Source organism: Filicampus tigris, chromosome 7, assembly GCF_054856515.1.
Source record: "Filicampus tigris isolate MCC_2025a chromosome 7, RoL_Ftig_1.0, whole genome shotgun sequence".
NCBI lineage: Eukaryota > Metazoa > Chordata > Actinopteri > Syngnathiformes > Syngnathidae > Filicampus > Filicampus tigris.
Window position 1 is genome coordinate 15,283,211 of NC_141223.1, and position 17,004 is coordinate 15,300,214.

General features: G+C 41.3%; 1 protein-coding gene across 3 annotated transcripts in view; it reads right to left on the bottom strand.

Annotated features, from left to right (window-relative positions):
* robo1 (roundabout, axon guidance receptor, homolog 1 (Drosophila)) overlaps nucleotides 1-17,004 on the bottom strand; it is a 276,461-nt gene that overhangs the window by 19,284 nt on the left and 240,173 nt on the right. For all 3 annotated transcript variants that reach the window (XM_086035532.1, XM_086035534.1, XM_086035535.1), the window contains 11 exons: nucleotides 16,767-16,891; nucleotides 15,369-15,540; nucleotides 12,075-12,274; nucleotides 9,024-9,105; nucleotides 8,763-8,931; nucleotides 8,195-8,361; nucleotides 7,164-7,285; nucleotides 4,960-5,191; nucleotides 3,157-3,278; nucleotides 879-1,050; nucleotides 267-467 (listed from right to left, as the gene is read on the bottom strand). In XM_086035532.1, the coding sequence (XP_085891658.1) occupies nucleotides 267-467; nucleotides 879-1,050; nucleotides 3,157-3,278; nucleotides 4,960-5,191; nucleotides 7,164-7,285; nucleotides 8,195-8,361; nucleotides 8,763-8,931; nucleotides 9,024-9,105; nucleotides 12,075-12,274; nucleotides 15,369-15,540; nucleotides 16,767-16,891 (1,764 nt within the window). The remainder of the gene's footprint in view (nucleotides 1-266; nucleotides 468-878; nucleotides 1,051-3,156; nucleotides 3,279-4,959; nucleotides 5,192-7,163; nucleotides 7,286-8,194; nucleotides 8,362-8,762; nucleotides 8,932-9,023; nucleotides 9,106-12,074; nucleotides 12,275-15,368; nucleotides 15,541-16,766; nucleotides 16,892-17,004) is intronic.

Consider the following 17,004-nt stretch of genomic DNA (forward strand, 5'->3'; position numbering starts at 1 on the left):
CAAATGCCGCTTTCCTGCCTGTTTTCCATCTATTCATGCTGCAACGCACCTGATGATCGTTAGCAAGCTTCTTTAGAGCTTGCTAACGATCATCAGGTGCGTTGCAGCAAGGAGAGCTGGAAAACAGGCAGGACACCGGCCCTTGAGGAACGAGTTTGGACACCCCTATAGTAAGGTGAAAACAAAAAAGTGGAGTCAAATTTAGTGACGTCGCATTGCCATTTACAGGCCTAGCATGGACACTACACATTAGAAGCTATACTGACCCTTGCGTATGCCGGCATAGCTGCTTGAGAGTCCGCTCCTCTTCTTCCTGTGCCGGTAGAGCCAGATGCTGAATACCAGCAGAATGATCCAGCAGGCGGTGCCAATGCCGGCGATGAAGGCCGGCTGCTTCACCACATCAGAGATCTGCTGCGACAGGGGGTTCTGGGGGTCCGCCGCCGCCGTCATCCGCCCCGACGCATCTAAGCCAGGAACAGTTCAAACTCTCAGTATTGTAATTTTGTGAACTGCAACCCTCTATTGGGTTTTGAGGCTCCGTATGCAATATACTGTACTGTATTGTTTCCTACTGAACCACAAAAACATGGCGCGATTGTCAAGGAAGATGTGGATTGTCACTAGTACAGGAAATTGGCAATCTTTTATTTCATTTGATTAGTGAAGTTTCTCGGACCACACATTTTGCCTCGCGAAACAGAGCAAAAAAGAAAACAAGTGACAGCTTACAACAACAACAAAAAACCTGCTTAGCTGGAGCACTGGTAATTACGTTTGTCATTACTGAGCTTTTTTAGAATCCATTATTCTATCAACTATTCCATTTAATAATTGAGTAATAGTTGAGTTTTGTATCCATGATGCTTTGTACTCACCGAGTTGAAAGTAGGTGACATCGCTCTTGACCCCGGGGCCCGCCCCAGTGCTGGCCGCCACCTCCACGCCATAACGGACCCCCGGAGCAAGACTGGGAATGATCACTGAGAAGGTGGTGGCGTCCACTGTGCGGTTGATGTGGTACCTGCTCTCGTTGCCTAAGCACCAAATCTAACGCAGGTGAGACAGTAATGCACGTTATTTTAAATCTAAATTTCACCTTATACTATGTGACTTTGCCTGTCCCAGGTATCAAACAGTTAATTGGATAGCTATGACATGTCCACCTTGAATCAGTGAGCTAGTTTGTTAGGTGATGCTTTTAATGAGGCTCACATGAAGATGGTTTGTTTGTGCTGAATAATTGAACTACTGGATACAATTGTTTATGTTACATTGGTTCATGATTGTGTACATGCTAGGTGCATAGCGTTGATGGTTCGTGATCTTTATGTTTCAAGAGCTTTGCTGCCATCTTGTGGCACCCATAAAAAATTACAAACCCTGTTTTGGGGTGTGTCATTTCCTGTATTGGAGGTAGGGATTAGTCCCCTGCGGATAGACAAGGGTTCACTGTACTCTTGCCACCCGGAAGTGCGAGTGACCTCACAGTGAAAAAGTCTGTGGAATTGAATTGAATCCATCATGGCAGCTTCTATGGGTGCTCACTATGGGTGGCGAGTACGATCGCCACATCTCAGTGGGATGTGGGTATCGTATTACGGGGAACATTTTCAAAACGCAGCGTTATGTTTTCCAGGACACGCCGAACAAAGACTTGGTTTTAAAGCGCAGCAGTCATAACACGTCTCGGCCTATGGAAAACAAACTGGGGGGGATCAGTAATCAGGCTCGTAAGCCAATTAGAGTGGCTTGGAGGAGCTGTCACACCAAGGGAGGGGTGGGGGTTTGTGTGCTCCACAGCTATGCTAAATTTCGGAGTCACAAAGAGAACCATACATCCACATCCAGACGTTCTCCTTTTGCAACACACATGCACGCTTCCTGGGCACTGAAAGTGCTGGAGATGAAAGCCATAAAATGGCTCCAAATGGCTGAGAAATACAAGCGGCTTACTGTATGTTGTTTTCCCCGAACAATATATATACATACATAGATATATATATATATATATATATATATATATATATATATATATATATATATATATATATATATATATATATATATATATATATATACACACCCACACACACACACACACACACATATATATATATATATATATATATATATATATATATATATATATATATATATATATATATATATATATATATATATATATATACACACACACCCACACACACACATATATATATATATATATATATATATATATATATATATATATATATATATACACACACACACATATATATGAGGCGGCACGGTGGTCGACTGGTTAGCACGTCCGCCTCACAGTTCAGAGGTCGTGGGTTCGATCCCGGCTCCGGCCTCCCTGTGTGGAGTTTGCATGTTCTCCCCGTGCCTGCGTGGGTTTTCTCCGGGCACTCCGGTTTCCTCCCACATTCCAAAAACATGCACGGTAAGTTGATTGGATACTCTAAATTGCCCCTAGGTGTGATTGTGAGTACGGATGTTTGTCTCTGTGTGCCCTGCGATTGGCTGGCAACCAGTTCAGGGTGTCCCCCGCCTACTGCCCAAAGACAGCTGGGATAGGCTCCAGCACGCCCCGCGACCCTTGTGAGGAGAAGCGGTACAGATAATGGATGGATGGATGGATATATATATATATATGCTTCCAAAGTGCTTTTAAATGTCTTTAACTCTTTTGTTTGTAAAAGCTTTCAAATTTTGTATTTGTAATTATGTGAAGCACATTGAGTCACATTGTTTACGAAATACGCTATATACATAAATTTGCCTTTCCTTATAAAATAAAATATTTAGTAGTTAAAACTAAAGTATGATCATATTATATGAACATATACATACATATTATCGCGACAAATTTGACTTCAACAATGATCCAATTTTTTTTTGTAGTGAACTGTAGACTTCTTCTAAAGTAACAATTTTTTTATCTGGCGGGAATGGGCTTCCATATTAAAACAAACAATAACGGCTGGTGGATTTTTTTTTTCCCTCCACACTTGGCACAGTTTGAATTTTCCACAAGATGGCAGTATTTCACAACTGTGTGCTCCGCTTTATTTATTTAATTGCTGACTATACGCGTGGGTAGTCATCTTTGTGTCTTTGTGTCCCACCGCCTCCCCCACGGGCGGTTACCTTGTACTCCTGGACGACCCCGTTGCGCTCCTCCTCCGGCGGCGGTTGCCAGGAGACCACAATAGCAGTCCCGTTGTCACCGCTCTCCGTCACCTTAACTTCACGGGGTGGCGCGCTGGGCACTAATAGAGGTTGGGGGTGTAGACAAAGGAGTGAAAAAATATATTAGACACACTTTTGCACAACATAGGGTGTTGGAGGTAGTCCCGTCTAGTTCCAGACAACAAAGGAATAATACCAAAAAGGATGCTGTTTAACATTCTTGGTGTGCTGTCTGACAGTTTTAAAGGAAAAAAAAATATCTAGAAAATATATTTTCAAGGAAGATTTTCTTCTGGACAAAAATGTCAAGTAACCCCCCAAAAAGTGATCCACTCATTTCCACTTCTGTACATTTCATGTCATATACACACACTCCTTATTTCACACCAATTTAAGAAAATAAACCAAAAGCGTAGCGGCATGTTTTATCCCCAATTTACATAGCAGGACAGTTCATTAATTTGAGAGTAAATTAGAGGACATTTCAAGCTCTAATTAAAATAATGATTGAATGCATGCTAAAAAAGAGTGCGGCATGATGTGAAAGCAGTCATTTTCATCAAAGGCAGCATTAAATTAAAAGCCAAAAGACATGCAAAGCGTCAACACTTTCCAGTAAACAGTGTGGCAGGCTGGCATGCACATTTTTCCTTCTGCAGCATGAACGAATAACAATACTGTGTCATTGTAACATTTGAGAATACACAGAAAGAAATAACAACAATAAATACACGTTAATGTTAGCTTGACCAGGGATTTGTTTTGGACCCTTTAGTAACGTGAATCGATCACACGCATGCATGCACACTGTTGTACATGAAAACGCTAGTGCGTGTATTTTTTTTAACACTTATTTTATGTATCCTTACATTTTACAATGATGTTTCAATTTTACCCGAGAGAAGACTAAGGGCAGCAGGACACCGCTGCACCAAAGTGGAGACTATGGAGTATAATTTTTCAACGCCAACAATTAAGGCACAGTGTATTTTATGTCAGTGTGTTTTTATTAATGCACATATCCAGCTAATATTTAGCTTATAGCATACATAGCTGTAGCATATACATTCATACATAGGGCATATGGTTACATAGACTGCTAAGATTAAATACATTTTCCTTGTTTGCCCTTACATGCAGCGTCGTGTTTGCCATATATAATTTTTTCTTTCTAAAGAAAATCATTAGGTTAGTCAATCAGATTGGTGTTCAGTAGAAGGCTGTAAGTAACTGCTGCATTATTTTCTTGAGCTTCTAAAAAATAAAGCTCTTGTGAAAAATCATTAAGAAATTTAAAAATAAAAATATAGAGGTTAAAAATAGCCATTTAAATAATTCATAGTAACATTCACAAACAGAAAAACAGAAAAAGTACATGAAAAAAGAAGAACAGAGAAGTTCATACGATTTGTCCAAAAATAACTCTTTTTTTGTTAAGAATCGGAATCGAAAATCGTTAGGAACCTGGAATCGAAGCAAAGAACCAGAATGGGAACAGGAATCGTCCAAATTAAAATGATGCCCAACCATACCCACAACCCTCCCCTCGGCCCCCTCACACCCATCGCCGCTCTGCCTGGTGTGAACAGCTGTTGTCTCCTCGCACACATGCAAGCTGTGCATATAAGAGTGTCAACATGAAAATGCGTGTGCACGCATGAGTGCTAAAGCGCTAAAGCACACACACACCTACACGCGCACATGCACACACACACACACACACAAACACGCACAAAAACAGACACACGCGTACGCACACACCTTCCTCCAGGGTCCGTCCGATTTTCACGTCACTGTCGGTGCCTTGGAATTCGTTGAAGAAGGGACGCACTTTGAACTGGTACGTGACGCCCTTGCGGAGTTGCGGCACAACGGCGCTGTCCTCGCCGGGCGTGCGCACCTCGAAGGTGGCCCAATCGCCGCGGATCTGCCCCTCCGGAGACGGCCTGTACATCACCTTGTAACCCTGGATGTACTGGGACTGCTGCTCCACCTGGTGGACAGCGGGAAAACAAAGCATCATTAGCCTGATGATGGTTAAGATCAGTTGTAAAATAAAAAAAAAGATTAAGATGAATAAGGGGTTTTATCCGAGAGGAGATTAAGGGCAGCGAGGAAATAGGTGGCGGCTGGAAACGAAAACAATTATTATAACTACAGACAATTAAGACCAGTGGTAAAAAAGTGAGGTTAAATTTTGAATTTTATCCAAGAGGAGACTGAGGGCTGCAAGAAAATGAGCCGTGGCAGCAAAATGGAGACAATAGATTAAAATGCTGCAGAGTCCACAGGGTATTCTAATGTTAGTCCGACCAATTTTATCCTCGACAAGACTGCAGGCCGGTGCAGAAATGTAGAGATTGCGCAATTCAAAGCAAATTAATGGCTTCAGAGTTAGGTTAGCATGTGTGTTCATTTTTGTCCTAGCCTCAAACAGTACAATTACCGCTGCAGCCAAGTGGAGACTGCGGAGTATAATCGTCCATCTTCCAGAGCTAAAGCAGAGCAGCAGAGTTAAGTTGGTTGTGCCACTTGTAAGGTATGGAGTCCACTTTTTGGCAACATGGCTTTAGGATGGAAAAAGGATCGTCAGCTCCACGGTAGCATCCCTGAACCGCAACAGGAATAGTTTGCTGCGAGTTATCAGGCGAGCATTGGCATCTACGACACTCTTTTCGACTCGCTGTCAATTGCTCAGCTTTGGCACGGTGCAGCCATTTGTACAAACCGCACCATGAGGTCATTAGCCAGAGGTTCCTGCAAGTCTGGAGCTGGTTAGAGTGGGATTAGCCCGTGGCGGAGTGCTCCATTACACCAGGGAGGAACAGGAGTTAAGGGCTAAGCAAGGTTAGTCTTGGCTTGGCTAGGCTAGCCTAGGCTAGGCTAGGCCATGCAAGCTCACGAGTGTCTGTTAGTTGAATTAAAACAGCTTTACGATGCAGCGTAACCACAGGGCTAATATCCTCGACCCAGTGGAAGGTGAACAGCTCTGCTTTTAAACGTGTGTTTTTATTTTTATTCCTATAAAATAAGCTGCCAGCTCAGGTGGTTACCATTAGCCCGCAAGTGCAAAACCAAGTGAAATATAAGTCCAATAAATCGTATCTTGGAAAAAGCACAAGCCCTGAAAAACATAGGAAATGTGCTTCTTAAAACACTCATGTTATGCGGCGGGTCAAAAATAAAAGTGTGTGTGCAATTGAGGTTTGCAGTCGGAATCGCTGACGGAAGCCAAAGTTTAAAATCAGAGGCGCATCACCCCGAAAAACAGGCGGATGACAGACGGGAGGGTACCCACGCTGCAGACGGATGAGAAATAATGGACACTCAATTTTTAGTAAAATGCACACCTCTGTATGTGTGTGTGTCCACACATATAAATAAATAAATAAATAAATAAATATATATATATATATATATATATATATATATATATATATATATATATATATATATATATATATATATATATATATATATATATACATATATATATATTAAAAAAACATATCAATTAAGAAAATTTGTTTTTTTTTAAATAAAAATGAACATAAGGTTATACTTTTTAAACTATATAACTGGAAAAAAGGTCAATTTGACCCACAACTAACAGGCAGGTCACACTTGGTTCTCCCACTCCCACCTTTATTTCATTTCCAACATCTGCAAGCCATTTTCACTTAAGAGCCAGAGAGTTGGATGTCTCTTCCTTCTCCCTCGTATTATTTTAACAGCCGTCCACTGTTTTCAATCAGAGAGGTGGGCACAAATAGACATACACACGTTACCCTATGGTCTCCCACGTTGCGCCAAAATGGCCTTTTTAAAGAGGTTGCGCATCGTGGCTTGGACTGGCCTGAGCCGAAATGACTCTCGAGGCATGCCGTCGGCCATAGTGCTTCCTGCGTAAGCTGCCGGGAGGTTGGCGCGTTGGCTCTGACAAAAGTTGCATCGGCCACACTCACCGTCCACTGCACCCTGACGGAGGACGAAGACAGTATGGTGGGGTTGTGCAGGTGGATCAGCACCTCGCCCAGCTCCCTCTGGATCTGTCGGTGGTCCACGCCCTGGCTGGTTGGGGGGATGTCTACAGGCAAACACGATTAACTCATGTTAGCACCAGGGATTTCCCCATCACATTTATTTGGACCAGAGTCATTTGATTTTAAGTAAAAATTCAGAGTTCTGATCAAATACCTCGGTAATGCATGAAGAAAAAAACCCACACCCAAATTGTTTTCAATTGTGATTTTTTATCTTTGTACTGCCACCACATAAACCCAAAACATTACATTATGTAACTTACAACTAAGTTATTGCTCTTATTTTTTATTTTTTATTTTATTTTTTTGGGCAGATACCGCTCAGCTGAAAACCATGTGACAAACCCTGATGTCTGATCATGTGATAGATCAGATAAACTCATGTTAGCATGGTGGGGTATTTTCTCACCCCAACTAATTAGCTGTCACTTGTTGATTTTTTATTTTCCAAATGTTATCCAAATGGAGACTAAGGGAAGCAAGAAAAGTGGGCACTGCATTAAAATGAAGACTGTGGGGTACAACACTGCTGCATCCAGAGCAAAGCCCCAGGCAAGCTAACGATAGCATGTGTATTTATTGTGGTTATTTTTTCCCGTCTATTCTCAAATATTACAATGACACAGATGTTTTTCAAGAGGAGACTGGGGGCAGCAAGAAAACAGGGCACTTCAGCAAAGTGGAGACTGTGGAGCACAATACTGAAGCATTCAGAACGATAAGAAAAGTTAAGCTACGAGTGTATCAATTCTTGTCATGTGGGCAACTGCAGCAAAGTGGAGACTGTGGAATATAGTACCGCAGAATTGGTAAGCTCCTGTTAGCATGTGCGCTTATAATTGTTGTGTCTTCCTGTGTATTCTCAAGTGTTAAAATTACGCAACAAGAGAAGTTTGAGGGCAGGAAACAAAAACAGGCCAGTGCAGCCAAGTGGAGATTGTGGAGTAGAGTACCTTGCGTTTTCACAGCATCAGTGATTGGACTGGGATCGCTCAGTCCGTAGGCATTGGCTGCCCTCACCAGGAAGAGGTAGACTGCATTGTGTTTCAAGCCCTTCAAAACAAACGACTCGCTTTTGACGTGTTCCGCCAGCGTCTGCCAGCTGCTCCCCGACGTGTGACTGCAAACACACAAAATGCATTGTGATGTATTATTATTATTATTATTATTGATTAAAGATTTGAAGAAACATTTTTCTTGGTGGTCCACCCTCCCCCAAAATGAATTTAGAGGTACAAGCTATAATTTTGAGGATTTTTTTTTTTTTTAACCACAAACACTTTGCTGCTGAAAACAATCTACATTTGCAAATAAATACTTCATTTTGTGAGAAGCCAAAACAAGACATTATTGTTTAAGGATAAAAATTAAAGAAAGAAAATCACATTTTGAGACAAAAGCTATCATTTTTTTGAGGATTTTTGTTTGTTTGTGGTCTTTTTTGTTTCTTTGCGGATTTGAAAGAAGAAAACAAAGTAAAGTAGTTAGTACGTGTCCCACGTGCCCGAGAGAGCCGTTTACCTGAATGCTTCGATGACGTAGGAGGTGGGCGTGGCACCGGCGTTGAGGTTTGGCTTCCAGGAGAGCGTGACCGAGGTGCGGCTGACGTCCGTGACGTCGGGTTTGTACGGGGCGCTGGGTATCAAGTTGGGGTCAGTGGGTCTGTTTGGCTGCACAGGAACTCCGAATTCTGATCGGACGAAGGGACATTGTGGAAAAGATCGACAGTCATTTCCCAATTGTGCTGCGTTTGATCCATGATTGATGACAAGACCTGTTTACCTTGGACTTGTAGATGGGCTTTCCACGAGGCCTCGCCCATTGGCGTGGAGGCAATGCAGGTGTAGTAGCCCGAGTCGCTCACCTGGAACCAGACATTTGTAGAAAATGGAAATGATCTGTTAGTGTCTGACACGCTTTGCTGTTCTTCTTCCCTCTTGCCCCAAGCATGTTCGTTGGCTGGCTGGCTGTGTGTGGTAGCGCGGCTGTCATTTCCTGATCATCTCGCTACCGTGTCTTGGGTGGAAGGTTGAGCGGCGGATGCCAAATAGAAAGAGGAGCGCAGACTAATTGGAGGCGCCCACATTTCTGCATCTTAGTAGTCCCATCCCCCACTTCCTTAAAAACTGGCACGTGAACAGATGTGACTTGGTGTGTTTAAACCCGGCAGCTATTTCCATGAGCTTCATTATTTATTTTTTAAACATGTCGCAGAGTTGGGTTTGTGTCTCTGTGCGCCGGTGTGGTGCTGCAGCCATCCACAAACGCAATACACAATGATGTTTGGTGCAAGCGTGTCGAGTAGGACTGCCGCAAACTATTATTTTGCCGGTCGACTAATAACCGACAGTAGTCGCAATTAGTCAACTAATCGGATCACATGTAAATCGTGGCATAATCGCACCAGGCTCATATGACCATCGGTAGTTTACAGCTTAAGGTATGTACAAAAGAAAAATAAAGACAATTACGATGAAAGTACATTGAACTTGTATTAAACTTTGCAGCTTGTACCAGCATTCCTGACATGTTTATAAATGATGAAGTAATTGAAATTGAAGGCGATACTGTGGCCTGATTTCTTTTTTCTTTTTTGCTGTAAATGTATTTAGTGCATGTCATATATGTCATCAACCGCTAGTTATTGCGGCATACACACGGAGGAAAAAAGAAATGTGATCGTGATCACGATCGGACAATGTGAAAAAAATATATTGTGATCATTTTTGCACGGCAGCCTTGAATTGACCTTAACTGTTTTATAGGAGAAATTCATGTCTGTCTGGCTTAGCGAAACAACAGATGACACGCGTGTCTTTGTGTGTGTGCATGTGTGCACACTACGGAAATACGGCAGCCGGCCGCATTAACGAAATCAATTGTCACAATCATCTTCATGAAAACGCCGCTTGGGAGAAGCGACATCCTTAATAGAAAGTGCTGGCGTGGTTGCCGCACTTATATGGGGTGGTGTACTGACCCCCCCACCCCCCACCCCCACCTGCATTGTTTTCACCCCAGGTGCACTCGCTCTGCAATCTTGTAAACCGCAAGACATGCCAACAGTCATCGGCGCACTACAAACTGACGCGAACTCTGACCCTGTGACAAGGGGGAGACACTCCTGCCCCCTCAGCTCTCACTCACACACACTCACGCACACACCATTATACACAAAAGCCACCACCTGACAGCGGGCGAAGGCTTTGCAGAGTCGAGCGCGTGACGATTGAGTGGTGACCCGCTGAGGTGTTATTTGCAAACCTGTGGGGATGGGATTAACCCCCACCCCTAACCCAGCCCTCATGGAGTTGATACAAGCAATGTATTGAGGTGTCAAAGTTGCACATCAGTCAGAACAGTGGACAGATATTCAAAAAGATGTGTTCGTCTATTAGCATGCGTCTTGATGTCAAAGTCACACTCATAATCAAGCAGTAACAACAAAGTAAAAAGCTATACTTTGTTGAGCTGAGATAATGCCATTTTCTTTGAAGTGGTTTTGCTTCTGTGTACTCTCATAGTCTACTTCTTTCTCATGCACTGATTCGCTAGCTAACAGCCAATTAGAGTGGCCAATTGTCAAAGACTGCTGATGCCATTTTGCATACTACAATAAATGGCCTATTCATTCATATCAAATCTATAAAGCAGAATGACACAAGAGCCCCTTAGTTCTGCACAATTCTAAATGTCGTTTTTTATTTTGCTTGCATTATGAGTGTGTGGGCAAGTTTGGTATGTGTGCATTTGACTTCATGAAACCAAAACTGTGGATGGTATGAGAAACAATGTTTGTTTGCTACAGTGTGAAAGTCATGATTTTGATTGATATTGACTTTAAGAGCGGAATATTCTTTACTTAAAGTGGAAGTCAACCTAAACATAGTTTTTTCAAGAATATGTTCCCAGCAAGCCCACTAGTTGAAACACGACATTCTGAATAATTTTACGTTTGTGGAATATAACTTATGCAGCAAAATGCACTTATTTTTAGCCATCTCTGGGTGCGGCCATTTTGTCTTCTGTCAACTGAAAATGACATCACAACTGCTCACAACGACCCATCACAGCTGACCTTTTTTCTGAGTGTGAGCCGTGATTGGTCGTTGTGAGCAGTTGTGATGTCATTTTCAGTCGACAGAAGACAAAATGGCTGCCCCCAGAGATGGCTAAAAACGAGTGGATTAACACTTATACCACAAACGCAATATTTACCGGAATGCCCTGTTTCAACTAGTGGGCTTGCATAGAACAAATTTTGCATTGACTTCCTCTTTAAAGCAGATTGTTTTAGAGTTTACGTTCAGATGAATTGTACATTTATTCTTTAAACATGTAGTTAATATGTTATAATGTGAAAATGACGATAAAATCATAGATACTGAAATTTCCCCCTGGCCGTACTGTAGATTCAACAAAGCAAACAATTTTTGAATTGAGGTCCATCGTCTTGGTTGATGCACAACTTTGACACATCCAGATTCAGGACCGGCAAAAAAGGGTGCCCAGCTCTGTTGAATAGTGATGTTAATCAGACTACTATGTTAGATGCAGTACATGTTAACTTACAAGTCACTTGAACTGGCAACCACTATTGAGTAACGCGTCACCGAGTAACACGTTACCATCATCACTTGTACTGAGTGATGTGCACCTTTAACATAGACATTCGTGCTTCTTGAAAAAAATATCTTTTGAATAGCCATCCAACTGAGTCTGATGTGTCATTTTCACATCACGGCCCAGAAGAAAAAAAAATGGAACAGGTGTCCAGCGTAGTGAGGGATGTGCAACTCTGACCTCAAGTGTGCAGTTTGGACATAATCTGACCTTGGCGTAGCGTATCTGCAGAGCACCCGTGTCTAGCTGCTTGACGCGCGAGTCGTGTGTGGACACCAGCATGCCGTCCTTCCTCCACAGAATGGTCGGACTGCCCGACGCCACGCAGCTGAGGACCACTGTGCCGTCCACCGCCACCGTCTGATTGGTCGGGCCCTGCCGGATGACCGGTGGCGGGCGGTCTGACACGCCTGCAGAACAAAAGAACAAAAAACTGGGCAATTGTATGTCCAAATGTAAGGTCGGATTGGGGGCGGTTGATGTTGAACAGCGGGGGACACAATAATTACATCCAAAGCTTTTTGTGAGGGAAGGCACAAAAGGTGGAAAGCGGGTGACAAGCAGCATGAGAGCGTGGGAGATGATGAAACCAAGCCAATCTGAAGAACTGGAAGCAATTTTCTAATCATTACGCAGCAGGTGGACACCGCATAAAACATAAACAGCACAATTAAAAACAAACAGCTTCAGTTGTGCGCCGTACATTTCATGTCGGGGGTTGTGTATGCGAACGCCCGCGGCCAATGAAAGTCTTATTTCTTGCTGTATTGACGCCAAAATACTGTGTTGAAAATTGTTGAGTTTTTAAGCATCAGATTGAATGAAAAGCACTTGAAAGATGGGTCATTACTTTTGAATTACACTTTTTTCTTTTTCTAAATACATTTAAATGAGTAAAGAACAAAACTGTAGGTTTTTATTTGCCCCCCCATAATGGCGATTATATATTTTTTGTTAACATTTTAATTTTCATCCCACCCCACTGGAACATATATTTATTATATGCCGTCTAGTTATAAAATTATAAGTATCAATATAAAAAGTATCAGTGTAAAAACTGTTACAAATAAAATAATTACATTCAAAATTACATTTTTAATAACTCATTTCTTGTTGGTGGTAAATTATCACAATACACTGGACTGGGAGATTAATCTATAATATATTTACCTATAAAATCAAAAAGATCCACTAATTTAATTTAAACATTGTTTCTTTCCATATATTTCAATACAGCGCAAATTTTAATTAAGTATTACATACTATATTTTAAATCTAAAACGAATTTGAACTTGGACAGCATATTTGCATTTGTGTATTTAAAATTGCATTGACTATATCCTTTCAATTTCTCCAGATCGCTAATAAACGCCTGCCACTCTCAGTACTCGAGTAAATTGGTTATTACGCTACATTCAGAATGTGCCCTGTGGCTCTGATGAAGATTCTGTGTGCATGTTTTCCTAAAATGTGACTACCGGTATAGATAAGAAGACCGGAGTTATATGACACACACCAGGTAATGGCTTTATTGAGCCAACACGCTCACAAGCCACTCCCCACGCCCTCTAATGATCATTATTATTCATTGCTCGCGTGGTCGTCGGCTCCCGTGATTCACTAGCCACAAAGAGTTCGCGGGAGCCGATGGCGCATCTACACACTTAATGATGCTTGTTTGTGTTTTGTCGATGATGACTAAAACCACTGTCAGCGTGACCCCTAATTACCTCTTCTGCACTGGCCTTCCCACTAATAACCATTCTTATTATCCAGAGAGTAGGGCGGGCAAAGGCAGAGTTGAGTGGAACATGACAAGGACTGAGGAAGAAGGTTGCGCTAAACACGTCGGTGGAAGAACGGAGACCGACTTTGAATGCAGCAAGGCTGACGGGGCACTGGCCAGAGATGCGATTGTGGAAAAGTAAAAAAGGAATGTATACAACTACTACGTAAAAATTAGTAAAACAATTTTACTTTGATAGCATTTACTGCCAGCCATTTTCAAAGCGCAGTTGCCTATACAGACAGCCATTTGGGAGGATTTTGACTGATCTTCCACAAAGCGCACAATATTGTGTTCAATGGCCACATGAGAAACGATCCTATGAAAGAGTGGACTCTCCTCTTTCGTCCCAAAAAGTTGATTCTAGCTTTTTCCGTTTTGTAGAAATCAGCAGTATAACACGGCTTGAATTCACTAAAAATACTAGTTTCCAGCCAAAACATGGGGGGAAAAAGCAGAAGAGCGACTTTGATACTAATGACTACAGAGTCTGTACTTCTTTACTTTTAATTTAGGAGAGGAGTTGAATCAGTACTTCTTCTTTTACCTTTGTATTTTTATTTATTTTTTACACACAAGTATCTGTACACCTAAAGACGTGAGTGAGAGTAATGAGCTGCCACAGTGTGGAAAGTCTCTGTACGCCAAACCTCACAACCTTCGTTTTTAGATATTCACACCTGCCATGCATGCTTTAATGTAATCATTCGCTTCATGTTACCGTTTAAAATTGTAATCATTAATAGCACAATTGCCGTCACATTGTCTTGACGCATGACATCAAGCATAAGTCAAACAGACTTTGACTTGCAAATTGCAAATGGCTGGTTATAAAAAAAGATTCAAACTAATAGTCAAATTAATAATAATAAATACTGACTTAAAATGAGGCATTTTAAAAAAAACAGTGAGAAACCTACCCTAACAACTAGTTAACGCTAACTGAATTTGAAAAACAACAGTCAAAAGGAAATATAAACAATATAAAAAATTATAATACTGGTGTCCTCTGTAGTACAAATGCCCAACTTGGACATCAAGACTCAAATTCATTCATGTCATTAAATGATTTTTGAAAATGTGTAAATCATTAAAAATCTTAGTAAAAATATGTAAATTTAATTCAGCAAATAATCGGCGATTTAAAATGACATATAACAACTAAAACAACAATGATGACACTGGTCAACACATGTTTACTACATTTTTTTAAGTCAACCTTTCCACATGATTTTTTTTTAGCACTGATTCCAAATCCTCCCTTGTTTTTTAAATAGCACATCAGGTTTTCATAATAATAATAATAATGATAATAGTAATATATTTAATCTAGTAATATATTTAGTAATATTTCTGAATACAGGGTTAGGTTCAGCAACAGGTGGAATTCTTTTCTGAAATGTCATAGCTATAAATTATAGCACATGGTAAAATCTGTATTGAGTAAGCTTTTATAGGTGAAATTTAAACAGAAACATAAATATCTCAAAAACCTGATGTGCTACAATATTTTTTTTCTGAATTTGTAAATCTGCGTCAAAAATACTTTTAGGGATAATTAAACCCATCTCAGACTAAAATTTTCTGTTGATTGGTTTAACTATTTCACATACACATTTTACATTTTTTTGTTATTGTTAAAATATTGTAAAATTGTAATAATCCCTTTAACCATGACTATTTTGGTCATGATAAAGGTGAGTGGGCAGCAGGCTTACCTTCTTTGACTTCCAGGTGCACCTTGGTGATGACGCTTCCGGCGATGTTGAGGGCTTGGCAGCTGTAGTATCCCTCGTCGGAGTCCTCGGCGACGGTGATGGTCAGATCGCCAGTCTGCGACACCGAGAAGCGGCTAGATGGTTGTGGCGGTTGGTAGGAGAACAGCAGGTTCTGAGGGACAGTTATAACACATGAAATACACTTAGGTGGACATTTCCAAATACACTCCAGCCACTCCAGAGTGCCCCGATTTACAATTCCTGGGGTTTAGAGCTTGGTCGATTTTTTGCTGTGTGCTGACTTTAGAGCAAATTATTTTTGGACCCATCGGTCCTAAGAAAGTGAGTGCTGACGTTTATTGTAAAACTAAACACAAAACAAAGAGAATGTGTTTAACCACACCACATAATTATCTGCTATCTTAATGATAAGACATCATGCAAAACGCTACAGACAAGTTATCGCTGTGGTCATAACCCTTTAAACAACTGATGTTTGAACACAAACAGTGGAGACACATACAGACAGAGCTTATAACAATACTAACGGGCAGAGGGGGCCATTCCGTCAGACTGACAATTGCTGACAATTGGAATGACAGGACACTTTTTAAAAATGACGAACTACACACTGACGAAAGTGGATTTTCATCCGGCACTGACGGACGTGGTTAGTGATGATCAGAGGTGGGTAGAGTAACCAAAAATTGTACTCAAGTAAAAGTATTGTTACTTCAGAATAATATGACTCAAGTAGTAGAGAGAGAGAGAGAGAGAGAGAGAGAGAGAGAGAGGCGTACGCACACGGAGGGGGTAAAATAACGGGTTCAATGTCTTTAATTTCTTCTTCACAAATCTACTCAAGTAAAAGTAAAAAGTATAGTGATTTAAAACTACTCCTAGAAGTACAAAATTTCCCAAAACTTACTCAAGTAAATGTAACGGAGTAAATGTAACTCGTTACTACCCACCTCTGGTGATGACTACAAGGACGCCCATTTTGCTGCCGTGTTTTTGTTGGGGTGTATAGTGGGGAGGGGTGACGGATTGACGGATTACTGATAGACTAACTGACGGATTTAACTGACCGACAGACTGACAAATTGAGGATTGCAATTCGTTTCATCTTGAAAAATTAATTTTCCTTTGCGAGTGGGCAAGGCCCACATACCAGAGGGAGCCATTGAATTAAATCAATAAATGTTAGAAAATCATTTAATTCTTTACATTCTACTTCATCTTTTTACAATATTTTACAATGTAATTTTTCTCATTTCAAAATATGTTACAGAAAATTGTTGGTGTTTATTGGGGGGCATCCGTGGTCATGGAACAAATTTAACTCTTAAGTCAAGACAGTGCTGTATCCTGAATTAAAATGTTCTTTTTCACGCTTACCTGACTTCCTTCCCGTTGCCAAAAAATGGCCGGTTGAGGGTTGCCTGTGGCCTCGCACTGGAAGGTGACGGTCATGCCGGCCCTGACCAGCTGATTCCTCGGTTTCACCACAAATGCAGGCGGTACTGGAGAGCAGCAGAGATTCAACAGTTAGCCACCATCTCATACCGGGCGTCACTAACTGGTTTGGGGGGATGTAATGGATACATTGGATTCACCACTAGCATTATTTTTTTTA